This window comes from Balaenoptera musculus, chromosome 14 (assembly GCF_009873245.2).
Source record: "Balaenoptera musculus isolate JJ_BM4_2016_0621 chromosome 14, mBalMus1.pri.v3, whole genome shotgun sequence".
NCBI lineage: Eukaryota > Metazoa > Chordata > Mammalia > Artiodactyla > Balaenopteridae > Balaenoptera > Balaenoptera musculus.
This window is the reverse complement of record NC_045798.1, coordinates 90,131,646-90,150,214: the sequence shown is the minus strand read 5'-3', so window position 1 is coordinate 90,150,214 and position 18,569 is coordinate 90,131,646. Positions and strand designations below refer to the sequence as shown.

At 48.1% G+C, this 18,569-nt stretch overlaps 1 protein-coding gene across 1 annotated transcript; it reads right to left on the bottom strand.

The window, feature by feature from the left end:
- Window positions 1-18,522, bottom strand: HSBP1L1 (heat shock factor binding protein 1 like 1). The gene is made up of 4 exons (XM_036823289.1): window positions 16,306-18,522; window positions 2,624-3,492; window positions 1,604-1,670; window positions 1-599 (listed from the first exon to the last, which is right to left on the bottom strand). Exons 2-4 carry the CDS (start codon window positions 2,672-2,674, stop codon window positions 490-492), a joined length of 228 nt encoding a protein of 75 aa, XP_036679184.1. The 5' UTR covers window positions 2,675-3,492; window positions 16,306-18,522; the 3' UTR covers window positions 1-489.
- Window positions 18,523-18,569: the final 47 nt, after the last annotated feature.

The following is an 18,569-nucleotide window of genomic DNA, read 5'->3' as shown; positions in this document are numbered from 1 at the left end:
TAAAAATAAAATAGTAAAAAAAAAAAGATGAAATGCAAAATTCCACTGGAAAAGAAATATTTGCATTCTGGGGGGCGGGGATCCTCAGGAACCACTCATGAAATGGGGTGAGAACCTAATGCACATGTGTCTTCTTTAAATCCTTCCATGAACGTCTCAAACAGAAGCCACTAGTTGTCATCCCCAAGCACTCATTCATCGTGACTTGTGTTTTGATTGAAAACTAATTTGAGGGATGGGGGTGAAAAGTACTTTAACAAAATCCAGTTTTTAAATAATAGTTTTTCCTTTAAAATGTGCACTTTTTAAGGAACAATGACAAAGAGTGTTTCTGTTCTATTTAGAAAAGAGCATTTGTGAATTTTTAAAAATTATTCCTGAAGGTTTTTCATGTAGTGCAGAAGCAGTAGCTCCCTTAGTGAACAAATATGGGATTAAATATTTCAAGATGAAAACATAAGATATGTAAACGGTGAACATCTTAGTGCCTTAATAAGGCCTCGCCATTTGCTCTTGAGCAGAACTTTCAATCCCAGCTTGCACCATCAAGTCGTTCACATTCTTCTGCAAGTCTTCAATGCGACCTCCCATTTCTTCCAGTACAAGGTCAAGGAGAACAGCACATGGAATACGGGCACCTCTCAGGTCCCTCAAAACCTCCGCGTAAACAGCATCACCGGGGCTGATAAAAATGCCCCGTGGTGCATCTAAAATGAGGGAATCAAAGGCAGTGGACGTGTACTAACACCGTAAGTCAGTGCACATTAATCACATCCCTGAGGGTTTGTACGTGCCTTTAATCTCTGCACTGTGAGCCCAGTTCTGAAACCTTGGCTCCCTTTCCTTGGACATGGATTCGGGGATATGACGTTGTCTGGTATGTTTAACTATGTTTTAACCAAACTCTAATCAGTATGTAAATACAATGAAAATTAACTGTGTTTAAAACAAACTTTCCTACTGTTTAATTTTATCCTGTTTCAGAATCTCCTTTTCCCTGTGGGAACCCATCTACAGGATCTCTCTGCAAACAATTTGCACACATTTTAAGGCAGGAGTTTAATTGTGTGAAGTGAGTTCACTTGGGCAAGTCTTAGGGCAAGTGTCCCCTTTTCTGGATTTTCTTAAACTGGAAACAAACATTCCACCTAACTCGTTCGAATCCATGGCTTACCAAACGCCGAGCTGCTGAAGTTACAAAACAAAACAAGGTAAGGAGAGCCAGATAGCGTACCCTACGTGGGAGACCTAAGCAGTACATGTGCAGGGTTCTGACTGTTTGGGGGAATATAAATGCTACTGAGCAGACTAACCAGATTTACTGAGAGCTTGCTGGAAAGCCCCACTGGGCAGTGTGTATCGTACGTGTGTCCTTGTGTTCTATCCTTGCCTCATGAAATGCCCTGTGTTGATGGTCAAGCAGGAAGTAACTACCTGTGAGCGGTAATTAATACATCAGGATGCCATGTAAAGGCACAGACGTAAACACCAGGAAGTCTTAGGTCAACAATTATCCACTAATAGCAGAAAACAACAAGATAGTCCATGACAGTTCAATAGTCCAAAAGCATTGCCGTATTTGTTATGAGATAGAAAAGGATATTTCTGAGGTTTAATGCTGCAGTCAGAGCTTGAAAATGTTCTTGAAGTTCCTGAAATAGATTTTCTGCCTGAAAAATGAACCACAAGTGAATATATATTTACTTGTGATGCAGAGCATTCTAAGCACCATGGAAGAGAACCACCTATATATACAGTTAGTTGATTCTTGACAAGGTGTTAAGGCCTTCCCACTCAAAGGGTAAGGACGACCTATTCAACCAACAGCACTGGAACAGTCCTAGCCAAATGCATAACTCACTAAATAAGCAGGCCCGACCTTTACCTCACACCATTCACAAAAATTCACTCAAAATGATCATACACTTAAATATACGCAATAAACTATCAGGCGTCTAGGAGATAACACAGGAGAAAATCTTATTAACCTTGGGCTCCTCAAAGACTTCTTAAGAAGGCCTGAGACAATCACCAGACACACCCACCGTGGGCCTCTTGCCTCGCCTACACTTGTGGGTATTTATTAGCTGGGATTGGGGTTGCAGAAATTGTTTACCTGGCCGTACGGATACATCATCTATGGTGACTGACAGCAGGCGGTATCGTACGTCGCCTTACAGTTTACAGATTTAAATCTCATACCATTTACGACACAGTTCACTCCTGGCACCCGTGTGTTATCTCCATTTTAGAGCCCAGGATATGGAGGCGGATCTCCACCTGGAGCCTGCTTTTACGTAGGAAGAAGGCCCTCTGTCAGGAGCTCTGCCCTTCAATCAGGTCAGGAGAACGTGGATTCGAGTGTGCACAGCTAACCAATTCTTTCTAACGAGGCAAACCGATCAGTCCTGATCACTGGTTGTCTCCGCTCCGGCGCTGCGGCTCCTTCGGCGAAGGGGAAGCAGGACCGCGGGCCTCGGGGCGCTGGGCGGGGTGGGAGGGGGGAGGGGGAGGGGGAGGGGGAGGGGGAGGGGAGGGGAGGGGGAGGGGAGGGGGGGGGGGAGGGCAGGGGGGAGGGGTCCAGCCCGGGAGCGAAGCTCGGCGCGCGCGGGGTCCGACTCACCGCGTCCCGCAGCGCGCGCCCGCTGGGGGCTTCGGGGCCCCGCGCGGCCATGGGGGTGTCCCCGCGGGTCCGGGGTGCGGGGTGTCCAGGTGGGTCGGCTGGTCCCGGGGCCGGTGGCTCTGTCGGCTCCGCTCCGCCGCCCGCGGCTCCCGCGGCGATGGCCGTGGATCCACCCGCGCGACCCGGGCTGTGCGCCCGAACCAGGCCGAGCAGCTGGGCGCGGAGGTGAGGCCGGAGCGGGGCGCAGGTGGCCGTCGCGGGCGGGGCGGGACCTCGCCGGACCAGCCGATCCCAGCTATACTGTTGGCTTCGTTTTCATTGCGTCAGAGCCCAGAGTGAGCACGACCTTTTCATTATCACTGTGGCAAAGAACACACAACCTACAAGTTGCCATTCTCGCCGTTTTTCAGGGCGCAGTGCGGTGGCGTTAGGTACGTTCACACAGTTGTGCAAACCACCACCACTCCCCAACTTCCTAACCTTCCCAGACCCAAGCTCTGCACCCAGGAGACACCGGCTCGCCAGCCTCGCCAGCCCCTGGCACTCGCCCTTCCCCTGTGTCCCGTCGTGTTTTTGCAAGGTTGTCGCCTGTCTAATGGGGGATCCTGGAGGCAGGGGTGGGGATGGAATCTGGCTGCAGTCACCACACAGCCCAGGTTCGCACCACGGTCCTGGGACCTGTGATCATCCATCCAGGAGGCTCGGCCATCTCTCTGGATCCCTGCCATGTCTGCCGTCAACTTTAAGATTAAGAATATTTATGCTCTGGGACTCCCCTGACGGTCCAGTGGTTAGGACTCCAAGCTCTCACTGCCGAAGGCCCAGGTTCAGTCCCCAGTTGGGGGAATTCAGATCCCACAAGCAGCACGCTGCATGGTTAAAAAAAAAAAAGAATAGTTATGTTCTATGACCAACTCCAACAGGCTGCCAACACTCGCATCTCTGCTCTGATTTTATCGAAGACCTGGAAGGAAGACCTCACTGCGACTTTCCCTCCCTCTGGTGCCCTTTAGGCCTGTCTGGATTGTGGCTCATGGGGCACTTTATGGGTGATGTCCCAGGACCCTGTTCTTAGCAAGTACCTGCTTTGTTTTCATGTCTGTACCCCTCTGTGGGGCAGGGCTGTGTCTGTCTGGGTCCTGCCAACATCCCGGGAGCCCAGCCAAGTGACTACGTGGGGACACCTGGCTGCTGAATGTGTGTGAAACACAGCCTTGCATGCAGAGAAACCCAACATCCTTAGTCATCAGGAGAATGCAAATCAAAACCACCACAAGATCCACTTCACATGCACTGTGATGGCTAAAATCAAAAGAGACAATAACAAGTGTGGACGAGGGTGTGGCAAAGTCAGAATGTCACACGCTGGTGGGAATGTAAAGTTGTGCAGCCAGTCTGGCAGGTCCATAAAAAGTTAAACATAAAGTTACCATAGAATCTCAGTTCTACCTCTAGGTATGTACCCAAGGGAAATGGCAGCATATGTCCACACAAAAACGTGTACACAACTGTCTATAGCAGCATTATTAACAATAGTCAAAAGGTAGAAACAACCCAAATGTCCATCAACAGATGAATGGATAAACAAAATGTGTTTTTGTTTTTGTCTCGATGGAATATAATTCAGGCATAAGAAGAAATGAAGCCCTGACACATGACACAACATGGATGAACCTTGGGAACATGATGCTCAGTGAGAGAAGCCAATCACAAGAGGACACATGGTTGGATTCCACTCACGTGACGTGTCCAGACTGGCAAATCCATGGAGACAGGAAGTTGAGGGGGAAGGGGAGAGGCTGTGCCATAGTTAAGGGGTTTCTTCTTGGGGGGCAAAAATATTCTAAGATCAAATTGTGGGGGGACTTCCTTGGTGGTCCATGGGTAAAACTCTGCGCTTCCACTGCAGGAGGCCCAGGTTCGATCCCTGGTTGGGGAACTAGATCCCACATGCTGCAATTAAGAAGTCCGCATGCCGCAACTAAAGATCCCACGTGCCACAACTAAGACCTGGCTCAGCCAAAATAAATAAATAAATAAATAAATAAATAAATAAATATTTAAGGTCAAATCGTGGCGACGGTTGCACAACCCTGTGAATATATTAAAAATCATTGAATTGTACACTTTAAATGGGTGGATTGTATCTCATATATATGTGAATTACATCTCAATAGAGTTGTTAAAATTATAACTTTTTTATTGTAGTTGAAGTATACAATATTGTGTTAGTTTTCAGGTGTACAGCAAAAGGCTTCTTTTCCATTATAGGTTATTCAAGATACTGAATGTAGTTCCCTGTGATATACAGTGAATCCCTGTTGCTTATCTATTTTATATATTGTGGTGTGTATCTGTTAATCCCATACTCCTAATTTATCCCTCCTTCCCTTTCCCCTTTGGTAACCATAAGTTTGTATTATATGTCTGTGAGTCTGTTTCTGTTTTGTATATACATTCATTTGTATTATTTTTTAGATTCCACATATAAGTGATGGCATATAATATTTGTCTTTCTCTGACTTACTTCACTTAGTATAATAATCTCTAGTTCCATCCATTTTGCTGGCAAATGGCAATATTTCATTCTTTTTATGGCTGAGTATCTATATCTCTGTATATCTATATCTCTCTATATAGATCTCACATTTTCTTAAACCAGTCATCTGTTGATGGACACTTAGGTTGTTTCCATGTCTTGGCTATTGTAAATAGTGCTGTTATGAACATGGGTGTGCCTGTATCTTTTCAAATTAGAGTTTTCATCTTTTCTGGACATATGCCCAGGAGTGGGATTGCTGGATCTATTTTCAGTTTTTTTTTTTTTAAAGGAAACTCCATACTGTTTATCATAGTGGCTGCACTCATTTACATTCCCGCCAACAGTGTAGGAGGGTTCCCTTTTCTCCACACCTTCTCCAGCATTTATTATTTGTAGACAGTGTGAGGTGATAACTCATTGTGGTTTTGATTTGCATTTCTCTAATAATTAACGATGTTGAGCATCTTCTCATGTGTCTGTTGGCCATCTGCATGCCTTCTTTGGAGAAACACAATAACTTTTTAAAAGCATGGCCATCTTGCCACTTTTTTGTGTGGCAAGATGCTAAAAAGAGCCGCGAGTGCTGCCCCTTCCCTGCGGGGGCCTCTCTGTGTGGCCGCCACCTGGCCTGAGGTTCTTTCAGTTCAAGCTTCCAGAACAGCCTGACCAGGGCGACTAGCGTCAGATGTGCACAGCGGGCCACTGGGGAGGTGGATTCACCTGTGGAAACAAAGCCCCCGGCCCCCGCCCAGAGTGGGTGGAGGTCGGGGTGGATGACAGGGGTCTCCCCAGGTGGATCTGGTGGAGATGGCCCAGGTCCACCCTTGGGGAGGCACAGGCTCGGGCACGCCTGAGGCTGAAGCCTGGAGGGCTCCCTAAGAGCGGGAATCAGGATGCTACAGCAATTCCTCAAGAAATCAAACATACAGTTACCGTATGAATCAATTCCACGTCTGGGTATAAACCCCAAAGAAGTGAAAACAGGGGCTTGAACAAATATTTGTACACCATGTTTATAGCAGCATCATTCACCATAGCCAAGAGGAGGAAGCAACCCGTGTCTATCGATGGATGAGTGAATGGATAAATAAAATAATATATATATAATTTATTTTTAAAAAGGAAGGAAATTCTGACACATGCTACAGAATGGATGCGCCTTGAGGACATTATGCTAAGTGAAATAAGCTAATCATAAAAGGGATCAATATTGTATGATTCCACTTATATGAGGTCCCCAGAGCAGTCAAATCCATAGAGACAGAAAGTAGATGGTGGGTGCCAGGGGCTGGGGAGAGGGGGATAATGCATTAGTGTTTAGTGAGTGCAGAGTTTCAGTTTGGAAAGATGAAAAATTCTGAAGATGGATGGTGGTGATGGTTGCACAACAGTATGAATGTACTTAATGCTAGTGAACTGTGCACTTAAAAATGGTTAAAATTACACCTGAAACTAACACAATGTTGTAAATCAACTGTACTTCAATAAAAAACAATTAAGATGATAAATTTGATGTTATGTATATTCTACCACAATATACATATATTTTAAGTACATCATCCCAGCTTCAAACCCTAGGCTAAGAATTCCAGGACCTAGGAAACCTGTGACTCTCTTTCCCTACCCCTTTGTGTTTTTTAGTATGTGTCTATCTTTCTCAACTGTAATCTCTGTGGTCCAGTGGAAACCTACTCAGACATTCTCTGATAACCCTGAGAACCCAATCTCTAATGGAGAAATAGAATCTGTCATTCTACATCTAGCACCTGAATGGTTTTTCACCTATGCTGCCTAATTAGGGATCAAATTCTTAGTTCTGCATCCGTGGGGGACAAAATCATTAATATGGAAGCGAGAATCACTCAACAAAAATTCATTTTGTTAAGGATATTAAATTTCAGGAACTAGGTTCAGGGGAAAAATTCTCGAATGCAATTCATCTTGCAAATCTACAATAGGAGAGTATTCAAGTGCACTGTGAAGCTGCAGAAATTAGATGATGTTTTCAATGGTGCAAAGAGAGTTTGGGGAAGAAAATAAAGTCTGGGTAAGAAGTACATAATGGAATCAAAGACACAGACCACAAGAGCAGCAGCTAAATATGAAACAAAACTTTAAATTAGAAAAGTAAAATTTTAACTTTGATAGATGAGAGGATTATAGGGTGACCAAATGTAAGAGGAAGTTCTATCCCGTGAAGCGTGAATGCCAGTGGAAGTGCCCAGATGCCCCTTTGATTCCATGTGAATGGCTTCATTTCTAAGGCCTTAAATCTAAGATGCTGCTGATTTTAAGATGCACCATTATTGCCAAGAAAGGGAGGAATGCTGCTGATTAGACTGTGCTGTTTTTTATTTTATATTCATTAAAGAGCTTTTTTATAGTTATTGGTGCTGGGTGATGGATACATGGAATTCACTGTGCTACAATCTCTACTTTTGTGTATGTTTGAAATTCTCACTTAAAAATTCTGTAAGAAAAGAAGGGTTCTTTCAGGGTACTGATCTGGATATACAGATTTGAGCATAGAATTTTTTGCTTCCTTTTATTGATTCTAAAATTGTTGCAATGTTTTCATAATTTTAACTTTTGTTTTTAATGCAACCTAATTAACTATTTTTTTAACGCACCAAGTATTTATTATGCAATTCTGGCCCCACTTACAGTGAGTGGCCTTTCCCAGAAGCAATTATCCTGAGTCATGAGGATTTCCTGTATTAGTTGTGAATTTTAAAACAGTGGCTCTCAGACCTGGCTGCACGATAGAGCCACGTAACATTTGTCAGCACTCTGGACGCCTTGGCATTTGTGGTTTTAAAGCCCTCCAGGGGTTTTGGTGTGTGAACAAGTGGTCAAAACTGCAGAATGAACAGATTTAGGAAAACAGAAAAGGAGGAACTGGCTTAAACCTCCCAAAAGGCAGAAAGGGTCTTCATTTTCTCAAATTTGGACATAGACCAATGTCCTACTGCCAGTTGTTTAGAACTTGAAATAAGATAGATTTTCAAAAGATTCTTTCTTCTGCCTGCTCAAATCTGCCTTTGATTTCTCTAGTGAATTTTTCATTGCAGCTCTTGTACTTTTCAGCTCCAGAATTTCTTTTTGGTTTCTTTTAGGTTTTCTCCCTCGTTACTGATAGCTCCACATTGTTCACACATTGCTTTCTCAACGTTCTATGTTACTTTAGTTCTTTGAGCATCTTTAAGGCAGTTGTTTTAAAGTCTTCATCTAGTAGGTCTGTCATCAGGTCTTCTTTAGGGCCAGTTTCTATTAATTAATTGTTCCCTTTGAACAGGTCATACTCTCCTGTTTCTTTGTATGCCTTGTGATTTTTATTTTGTTGTTGCTGAAAATTGGACATTTGAATCCAATAATGTGGTAACTCTGGAAATCAGATTCTCCCCCTTCCTCAAGGTCTGATGCTTTTTGTTATTGTTTTTGTTCTTTGCTTGTTGTAGGTTGTCTGAGCTGAGGATCAGCCTGAGGTGGAAACTTAATGTCTGCTCAGGTCTTTCCTGAGACTTTCCTCAGGTATGTGCAGTCACTTTCTAATTTTCTCCTCTATGCAATTGTTTTTCAATGCCCTAGTCTTTAATGTCTGGCTTGAAAAGGGGGAAAAGAGAAAAACAAAGGGGGATAAATGGGGCACTCGCCCTTGAAATCCACTTGGTCGGGGAGGGGTTTGCAACAAGTGGGGAGGTGTGACAACAATGGCCACCTGCCTCTTTGGCTGCATCTCTGACATCAGAAGCAGCATCAGAGCACAGATTCCTGATATTGGAGGACAAGGTCCTTTTGGTCCACCCTGGCTTCTGCAAGCTGCTCCAGAAACACGTGTATGGCATCCTGCCATGTGGCTGCCGGTTGGACCGGTAGGTGCTACGTGCTAGGACCTGAAAGTCACCACAATTGCCTGCAGTAACCATCCAGTGCTTCCCCTGGAACTTGCAAGCCTTCACCAGCTCCAGATTCCAAGTTAGTTACATCAGACAGATTCTGTCCCAGCAGTTGTGGTCCAGGTGGGGGCCATTCCCGGTGCTTCTTGCTCCGCCATCATCCCAGAACCCTCTCCTAGCTATAAACTTCTTTAAAAGCTTTGTAATACTTCCAAGGTTGCCCCAACTCTTGCTCTGACCAGCCCAGCATCTGGTTTTTATTCTGCATTGGTCAGTGCCAGTGCTGGTATCCCCACCACTCCAGCAACTCCTCTCAAAAGCCACCCCAAGGAAAATACACAATGAAGAAGTAGCTTTCTTTGCCGAGTAAAAATAAAATCAGCTCTGCTTTTTCCACTTAAGAAAAATCAGTGTCTTGCTGTCTGCCCCTCAGAGGTAGAAACTCTGGGGCTGAGGGCTGGCTCTTGGTCACCCCCCGCCCCATGTTAGCATTCACAGGTACTTTTGAGCCTCTCAGTGGGCACCTGTCCGTGGCCCACAGTTGCTTTGGGAAGAAAAGAAAACCCAAAGTCTGAGTTAAAAATGAAGTTGCTTCTTTTCCAGGTAAACAATTTTATCACATCACAATCTTCTGTTTTTTTCTGCCACACAACGTGGCTTGTGGGATTTTGTTCCCCAACCAGGGATCAAACCCAGGCACTACCCCCCCCCTCCCCGCCCCCCCGTAGTGAAAGCGCTGAGTCCTAACCACTGGACTGCCAGGGAATTCCCCATCACATCACAATCTCAATGAGGGACCTCAAGGAAACACTTGCATGAGTTTTAGAGAAAGTGTCCAGCTGGACAAAAGTGTCCAGCTCTCTGGGGAGCCTGGGGTGCTTGTTCCAGCCACAGCGAGGGGTGAGGGCCCAGGAAACTCTCAGGCAAGGTGGGGGGAGGGAGGGAGGAAACATTCAAGAACAAGAAGCCTCTGGGTGATTGGTAGCAAGTTAATGCACACTTTGTATTTAAAAATTCTGTTCAGTACAGTCTGTTTTCCCTTTACTGTATGACTTTTCAAATAAAAAATTGGGTTTTTTGCTACTGGTCAGGTCACAGTCTTAAGAGGTAAGATACTTGAGGAAATGTGAATGACAGAAAACTTAAGTCGCCTGAAACGTTTCTGGAGCTCGAGCACGTTAATTACCATTTAAAAAGCAGGCCACCGGGCAGGTGAGCAGGAAGGAGGGTCGGGGGGCCCCTGGAGGGAATGAGCATCCTGCACCCCTGCTTCCTTGGTGTAAACATGATGCTGGTAGAAGCAGCAGACACTAGGCCAGCATTGTGTGACTCCATTTTCTGAAATGTCCAGCACAGGCAAAGGCATAAAGACAGAGAGCAGACTGCTGGTTTCCAGGGCTGGAGGGGGCAGGGGCTGGGGAGAAACTGCCTAAGAGGCGCGAGGTTTTATTGGGGGATGAAAATGTTCCAGAACCAGATGGAAATGGTGCTCCCACAACATTGTGAATGTACTATATGCCACTGAGTTGTTCACTTAACAGAGCTAATTTTCTGTTACATGAATTTTGCCTCAATTAAAAACAAAGAAGAGGAAGGTTCACAGGCAAAAGCGTGCGCTTCTGGAGACGGGGACCGTGCGTGTGTGCTGTGTGCTCCTGAGGGCACCACTCAGCGTAAGCACTGCTGTTCTCGGCTGACTGGTAGTAATCTGCACCTCGAGCCTGCATTCTGCATCTTCTTTCCAGCAATAGTTCCTTTTGCTGAATGAGCGAGTGGTGAACCCCGACGTCGCGGCCTTTCTCTCCGCGAAGCCACCTCGAATTCCCAGGCGATGCTGCCTCTGGACTCCTCCTCCGTCTCTGCTCTCAGCCCTCACGCCCTCTGCTGCCGCCTCCAGCTCTGTCCTCTCTTTCCCTTCCTGAGTCAGTCCCCTTTGCAGAGTCACGAACTTCTGCTATTAGAGCTTGTTGCCCACCACTGCTTTTTTTGTGTTTGTTTTTGTGCTACAAGATCTTGCATTCATTTTCAGTGGGTTTTTAGCCAAACACAGTGAACAAAGGTCACGTTCCAACTTCTTTGTTTTTATTTTTCATCTCACAGGTAGCTGGGGTCTAATTACCTGGTTTGAATTTGAAATGGTTTCTATTCCAACTATTAACAAAGAATTTCGAGCATGAGACACCTTCACATGCCTTCTCTTACTTTCCCTGTGCTCGCTTGCCACCTAGTCTGCCGGATAAACCAACTGCACGGAACTTCCATATCACTTTTTAAAATAAGCGAAACCTTTTCTGGGTCTTTTGAGACTTATGATGTGACCCCATCAGTCCTTTGAGCTCTGCACGTTGTTCACATCTGGACTGTTCTTTGTCTAGTAACTGCACACGCTTATTCTGGTCTTTTCTTTTTTAGATGTGATCAAATTCAGACTTCATCTTTACTCAGTTTAATTTCACTATGGGCTATTTTTTTCTCTGGATGTTTTACAAACTAATTCCTTGATAAAACTTGTAATAGTTCCATAGCCTTCTAGCTTTCCTCTAGTCTTCAACCTATGAGCAGACTTCCCACTAGCATTTGTTTAGTTTCTTCAAACTGCAGTTTCACCCCCCAGCTCAGCCTCTTTTTCAGAGAGCATCTTGTTCTGTATACAATTCCGGCCTCCCGCAAGGACGGCTCACTTAACCAGGGGAAATGACATCGTTGCCACAATGCTACTGGCTAAACTGCAGACGTTAGATCTGTCCAGTTTCACAGGCACGTCTGCTTATTCACTTACTTTTGGTGCATAATGCTACCATCGCCTGACAAATTTTAAGAATTGCATCTATTTCTCTGAAGATATTTTAAAACTTTCGCACACTCTGCTGTTCGGTCGCTGGCGTCTTTTGCACTTTCTGGAAAGTGCAGTTCCCAGAAGAAAAGTGGCAAAGCAATCGATTCCCGACAAAGCAGTGAGGGTGCCGGGCGCCCAGGCACTTCATGAAAACCAGGCTCAGACCCGCGTGGGCAGCACTTGTGATGTCAAAGGTCTCCGACACCAGCCTCTGCGCCCTTGCTTCCTATTCTTCTCTTGCGGGCCGATGGGGCTCTAACTAGTTCCGAACCTTCCTACCACCCGCCTCTCAAGCTGGGGGCTTGCTCTGTAATTCGGGGCCCAGCCGGTGGTCTCCCGGCTGCGGGACACCCCCGCCCCGTTCACGTTGCTCAGGTGGTGTCCCACCTCTGGGCTCGGGCAGCCGCCCCACGTGCCGTGTGGTCTTTGGTGTTTCTGCCGCCCTCCTGATTTCATGGCGGGTGGAGTCTGCGTTTCCGGGTAGGGGTTCCTCACTGCTCTTGGGGGAGGGGACATGTGCATCTTGGCTGGTGCTCCGTCTGGACTGGCCTGCGGCCCAGGAGCTCTGTCTCCATCTCACCAGGGAAACCTCGGGGCTTCACAACCAGGAGCCGGACAGGACACTTCTCCGGATGCACATCTTTCCTTTCCTGCTTTTAAAAGAATATTTTCTCCCCTTTGTTGTCCTTTTATCTTACTTTTGTGAGTTTGTCATTTAAAACCTATAGAGGTGACAGTGTTCTTGTGTAAGGTCCTAGCGATCCATCGGCTACATGACACTCCTGCACAAAGGCTGAGGTGGGGGGCCCGCCAGCATGGGGCTCTGGAAGGCAGAGGCAAGGCTGAGAAGGGTGGTCATATCCTTGACCTTCGAAGATGTCCAGGGCCTGAGCTGAGTCCAGTAGAGGCCAGAGGAGACCTGGAAGGGCGATGGCCTGTCCCAAGGCCTGCGGAGACGGGACGTGCGGCGGGTGCAGGGGCTGGAGCACAGTTCTGTGCTCTCGGCAGGTGTTCTTCGCCTGCAGAACCATTGTTTATGGAGCAACTGCAGAGCCGCTGTGCTTTCAATGAATATTGATCCTTAACGAGAGGTGCCATTTATGTCTACCGCCTGCTCTGTGTTGGGCCGAGTGGCAACTCGGGTGGGCTTGCCGTGGCCCCACTACTTGGGCACAACACAGGTGTCAGTCTGGGAAGTTAGAAGCGGGCTGAAGTGGGTTGTTAGGGGTCACTGGTCTGGGGGTTTGTGTAGTATGGTTGACTGTCGTTAGATGCCATTTGGGAAGTGCTAAAGTTGTGGACACTTCAAAATTTGTGTGCGTGTTAGGGGAAGGGACGCTCCTTTGTAATGAACGATCCCTGTTCCAGTGGTTGAGCCCAGTGACATTCTCATTGGTGTCACAGTCCGAGGCCGGCAGGCAGGAACTGGGCCACGTCCTAGTGGAGCTCCCTACTACCCTGTTTGCACCTGGCCAGCAGGAGAGGGCGAGCAAGGAGGGTGGGGTGGAGACCGGGGGGGCTGGGCGCTCCCACCCGTGTCACTGGCCAGAGGTCAGCCACATGGCCGCACTGAGGCAAGGGGTGGGACTGGGGGCCAGCAGTGAGCCCAGCCTCACACGGTAAAGGTACGAGCTCAGGATACATGAAAATGGACATTCGCCAGGCAGAAGCCGAGGCCGGGTCCAGGATTCCCCGGGAGCTGCCCTTCCCAACTGTCCAGCTCTGCAGCCTTCTAACAAACCTCAGCTGGTGCTCTGTCCACGGCCCCTGGATTCTATCTTGTCTACATTCAGAGGCAGAATGAAGTTCTCAGAAACAACCGGTAAGCACATCCTCCGACAACGGGATGCATGGGCCCGCGGGTGGCTCTCAGCCCGAGTGTCCTCATCGTGCCAGCTCAGCACAAGCCCTCAACTTGGTGGGCCCAGTGACTTCGGTGAGAGCTTACCTTTCTTGGTGCCGTTTCCATATTCTCGACTAGTTCTAAAAATAGCACCTGTGAGCTGAGGAGAAAGTAAGAGTTCACACACCTGGAGCCCATCTGTCCCAGTTACAGCCTTGCAGTGGAGCCCACAGGTATCCAAGAAGAGGCATGTGCTTGGCTCAAGGACAAACGGGGGACACGTTTGGATGCCACATGACCCAAGTATGGGACATGGCCTTTCACTTCTGGGGAGAGGTAGCAATGCAGAAACTCGCCTTTTCTTCTGGTAAAGGGGAGTCATGTATTTTTTTCAATTAGAAAAGTCATATAGGGAATTCCCTGCTGATCCAGTGGTTAGGACTCCGAGCTTCCACTGAAAGGGGCACGGGTTCAATCCCTGGTTGGGGAACTAAGATCCCGCATGCTGTGTTGCAGCCAAAAAATAAATACTCCAAAAAAAAATCATATATACTCACTGTAAAAAATTTAAACCAGGGATTTCCCTGGTGGCTCAGTGGTTAAGAATCCCCCTGCCAATGCAGGGGACATGGGTTGGAGCCCTGGTCCGGGAAGATCCCACGTGCTGTGGAGCAGCTAAGCCTGTGCGCCACAACTACTGAGCCTGTGCTCTAGAGCCTGTGAGCCACAACTACTGAGCCCATGAGCCACAACTACTGAGCCTGTGACCCACAACTACTGAGCCCGCGTGCCACAACTACTGAAGCCCGCGCGCCTAGAGCCTGTGCTCCACAACAAGAGGAGCCACCGCAATGAGAAGCCCGTGCACCGCAACGAAGAGCAGCCCCTGCTCGCTGCAACTAGAGAAAGCCCACACAGCAAAGCAACAAAGACCCAATGCAGCCAAAAATAAAATAAATTAATTAATTAGTTAAAAAAAATTTAAACCACACAGAAAGGTATAAAATAGTCATATCAGAGACAAGTATTAAGAATTGAGGCTTTATCTGTTCAGACTTGTTTCCCATGTACTTACTCATATACATGAATAAATTACTATATGGTCTTGCTGATGCTCCATCGTTTTTGCAGCATAGAAGCAATTCCCTTGGGAGGGTGAAGGGCCAGCATCATTACCTGAGACAGCCGTCCCTGTCACCCATCTGCTCACAGACCTCCGTGGTCCTCTTCCCTGTATTTCTGCTGCACAGGACACCACATACCCCAGGGACAGTGTCACTTGCAGAGGCTTATTTCTGAACCTCATCCAGCCTGACAATCTCTGCCTTTTAATTGGTGTGTTTAGACCACTCACATTTAAAGTGATTATTGATATAGCTGGATTAAAAATTAGCACTTTATAATCGTTTTCTATTCATTGCATTTATTCTTTGTTTCCTTTTCCTCCTCATTTTCTGCCTTCTCTGGTTTTAACTGTGCATTTTATACGATTCCATTTTTATCTCATCTCTTGGTGTATTATTTATGGTTTAAAAAAACTTTTTTAGGGCTTCCCTCGTGGCGCAGTGGTTGAGAATCTGCTTGCCAATGCAGGAGACACGGGTTCGAGCCCTGGTCTGGGAAGATCCCACATGCCGCGGAGCAACTAGGCCCGTGAGCCACAACTACTGAGCCTGCGCGTCTGGAGCCTGTGCTCCTCAACAAGAGAGGCCGCAATAGTGAGAGGCCCGTGCACTGCGATGAAGAGTGGCCCCCGCTCGCCGCAACTGGAGAGAGCCCTCGCACAGAAACAAAGACCCAACACAGCCAAAAATAAATAAATTAATTTAAAAAATTAAAAAAAACAAACAAAAAAAACCCCAAATATTTTTAGTGGTTGCCTTAGGATTTACAATATATATTTTAAAATTATCTACGTTCATCTTCAAAAAACATATACTGCTTTATGTGTAGTGCTGGTACCTTATATGAGAATATTCCCCAATTCCTCCCTTACATCCCTTGTCATTCGTTTCATTTATCCACGTGCTATAATCACCCAATACACTGTTCCTTGATTGCTTTAAATAAACAATAATCTTTTAGATTAAGAATAAGAAAAAAAAAGATTTACCTTCATTTATTCCTTCTCTGAGGCTCATTTCTTTATGGAGATCCAATTCTCCTTCTGACTAAATAACTTATTTTAACATTTCCTACAGGGTTGGGGATTTCCCTGGTGGCGCAGCGGTTAAGAATGCGCTTGCCAATGCAGAGGACACGGGTTCGAGCCCTGGTCCAGGAAGATCCCACATGCCGTGGAGCAACGAAGCCTGTGCGCCACAACTGCTGAGCCAGCGCTCTAGAGCCCACGAGCCACAACTACTGAGCCCACGTGCCACAACTACTGAAGCCCACGCGCCTAGAGCCCATGCTTTGCAACAAGAGAAGCCACCGCAATGAGAAGCCCACGCACCACAAGGAAGAGTAGCCCCGCTCGCTGCAACTAGAGAAAGCCCGCACGCATCAACAAAGACCCAACGCAGCCAAAAACAAAATAAATTAAGAAAACAAAACATTTCTTACAGGGTTGGTCTGCTGGCAATAAATTCCTTGGTGTCATTTTTTTCTGAGAAAGTGTTTCTCCTTCACTTTACGGATTCTATATTAGTTTCCAGTGGTTTGCTGTGACAAATTGCCACAAGCTGGGTGGCATAAAACTGCAGAAATTTATTCTCTCACAGTTCTGGAAGCCGGAAGTCTGAAATCAGTTTAACTGGGCCAACATCTAGGTGTTGGCAGGGCTCTGCTCCTTCCAGAGGCTCCTGGGAGGATTCGCTCCCTGCCTCTTCCAGCTGCTCGTGGCTGCCAGCATTCCTTGGCTGCATTACTCCAACCTTCAAGGCCACATCTTCAAATCTCTCTCTGCTCCATCATCACATGGCCTCTGTGTGTCTCAAGTCTCCTTCTGCCTCTCTCTTATAAAGATACACGTGATGGCATTTAGGGCCCACCTGGATAATGCAGGATAATCTCTGCATCGCAAGATCCTTAACTTAATCACATCTGCAATTTTTTTTCTTTTCCCATAAGGTAACATTCACAGGTTCCGGGAACTAGGATGTGATAGTTCTGGGTATCATTTTTCAGAGTGCACAGTTTGGTCGGCTTCTTTTGTTTGGGAACACAGGAAGCCAGGTAATGTGCAGCAGCTGAGATGAGCTCTCTCCTTCTGCTTGACTGATGGTTCTGGACCAGTGGGTGCCCCTCTATTCCAGACAGGTGGTGTTCAAAAGGATTCCAGGCCCCTTCTGTGGGGCAAAATCTTGGATCAAGAATGCAGGATTGTGTCCACTTAGCAGGACTCTGGAGGGGCTTGCTGCCGTCCGTGCTCCGCCTGGCACAGCTGATGAATCCAGAGCAGCAGCCGGCTATGGGCTGGCAGCAATTTGCCCATGTACTCCAGGACAAACAAGGCCAGATGCAGTGGCCTCAGATGCTCCAGTGAGTGGGGAGGGAAGACTATATCCCTACTCCAACCGCCACCATAAAGAGGACAGAACATTCTGGAGGCTCCAGAGCTCGGGGGAGGATCTGGCTAAGGAGGAGCACCCACTTTTCTTCTCCCAGCCCCTCCAGGACTTCCTTCTCCGCCTGTGTTTTATTTCTTTGTACATTTCTGGTGCTGTGTTCTCGGCCTTCTCTGGTGGATACTCAGAGGCTGGAGAGGACGAGAGCAACCTGTGTTTCACGGAGAGCTCTCCTTATCGCCAAACTCGTTTGGGAGTTGCTCTAAGTGAGGTTGTACCTGTTCTTAGGATTTCCCACGAAGCTTACCAGGTAGGAAGCTGGCTGGCCGGTTGTGTGCCCCTGGGGACGCCCCTCTCTCACCCACCAGGCCTTCCCTTTTGGGGTGATTCGGGCTTGCTGTGGTGGAGGTGGGAGCCCTGTGGGAGCTCCTCTGTAGACAGAATCCTGGGGGCCTGCAGGTGGTCTTCTCTGCTCTGAGCCCACCTGCACAGGGTCCTGGGCGGGCTGGCTGGCTTCTCACAGGGCCTTCCCTGACCCCCACCCCTCCCTCGCCCACCAGCATCTGGGTTCTGAGCACCTACCTCCCTCTTGCTCCCGAGGGCTCACCTTGGTCAGGTGACACACTCAGGAATTCCTATTTTCTCTATCTGTAAGTGCTAGAATTGTGCGGCTGAGATGAAGCACGAAACCCTTAGCAGATCCCAGCTCCACCGGCCAGCACTGTCTTCAGTGACAAGGTACCTAACGCACTTGTGGACGGCAGTCCTGGCTGCTGCCGCCCTGGGCCCGGAAGAGCCAGAGTGGACCTTCAGAGGCTTCAGGCTGCGGGGTGGGCTTTTGCTTCCCCGGAGGAGTCGCGCCCCCGGCCCCCCAGCCTGGCCGAAACTGCCCTGGCCCTCTGCAAACTTCCGAACGCCGCTCTTCAGGGACCCGCCCCGGCTCAGGATGGGGAGCCCCACAGACCCGGGCAGGCCATGAACGGTAGAAGGACCCCTGGAATCACGGGGCGCTCGGACCCTGCCCGAGTCCCCACGAGGGGGGCGTCCTCAGGCCTCGCGCTGACCCTCGGGGCGGCGACAGGACCCGGTCCTCTGCTCCCCTTGGCGGCGCGCCGCGTCTACAAGGCCACTCGCCGCGGGACAGATGGCGCCGGGTCCACGTGGGCCCCTGGCCCAGAAGGAGCGGCCGTGCCAGGCAGCGATTTCCTAACCCGGGCCGGGTGGGCCCACGGAGCGCCCTGGCCACGACCCGCGATCCCCGGCTTCGCCCTGGGTCCCGCCCCCACCTCCCCGCCCACCAGCGCTCTCTAGGACCCCGCG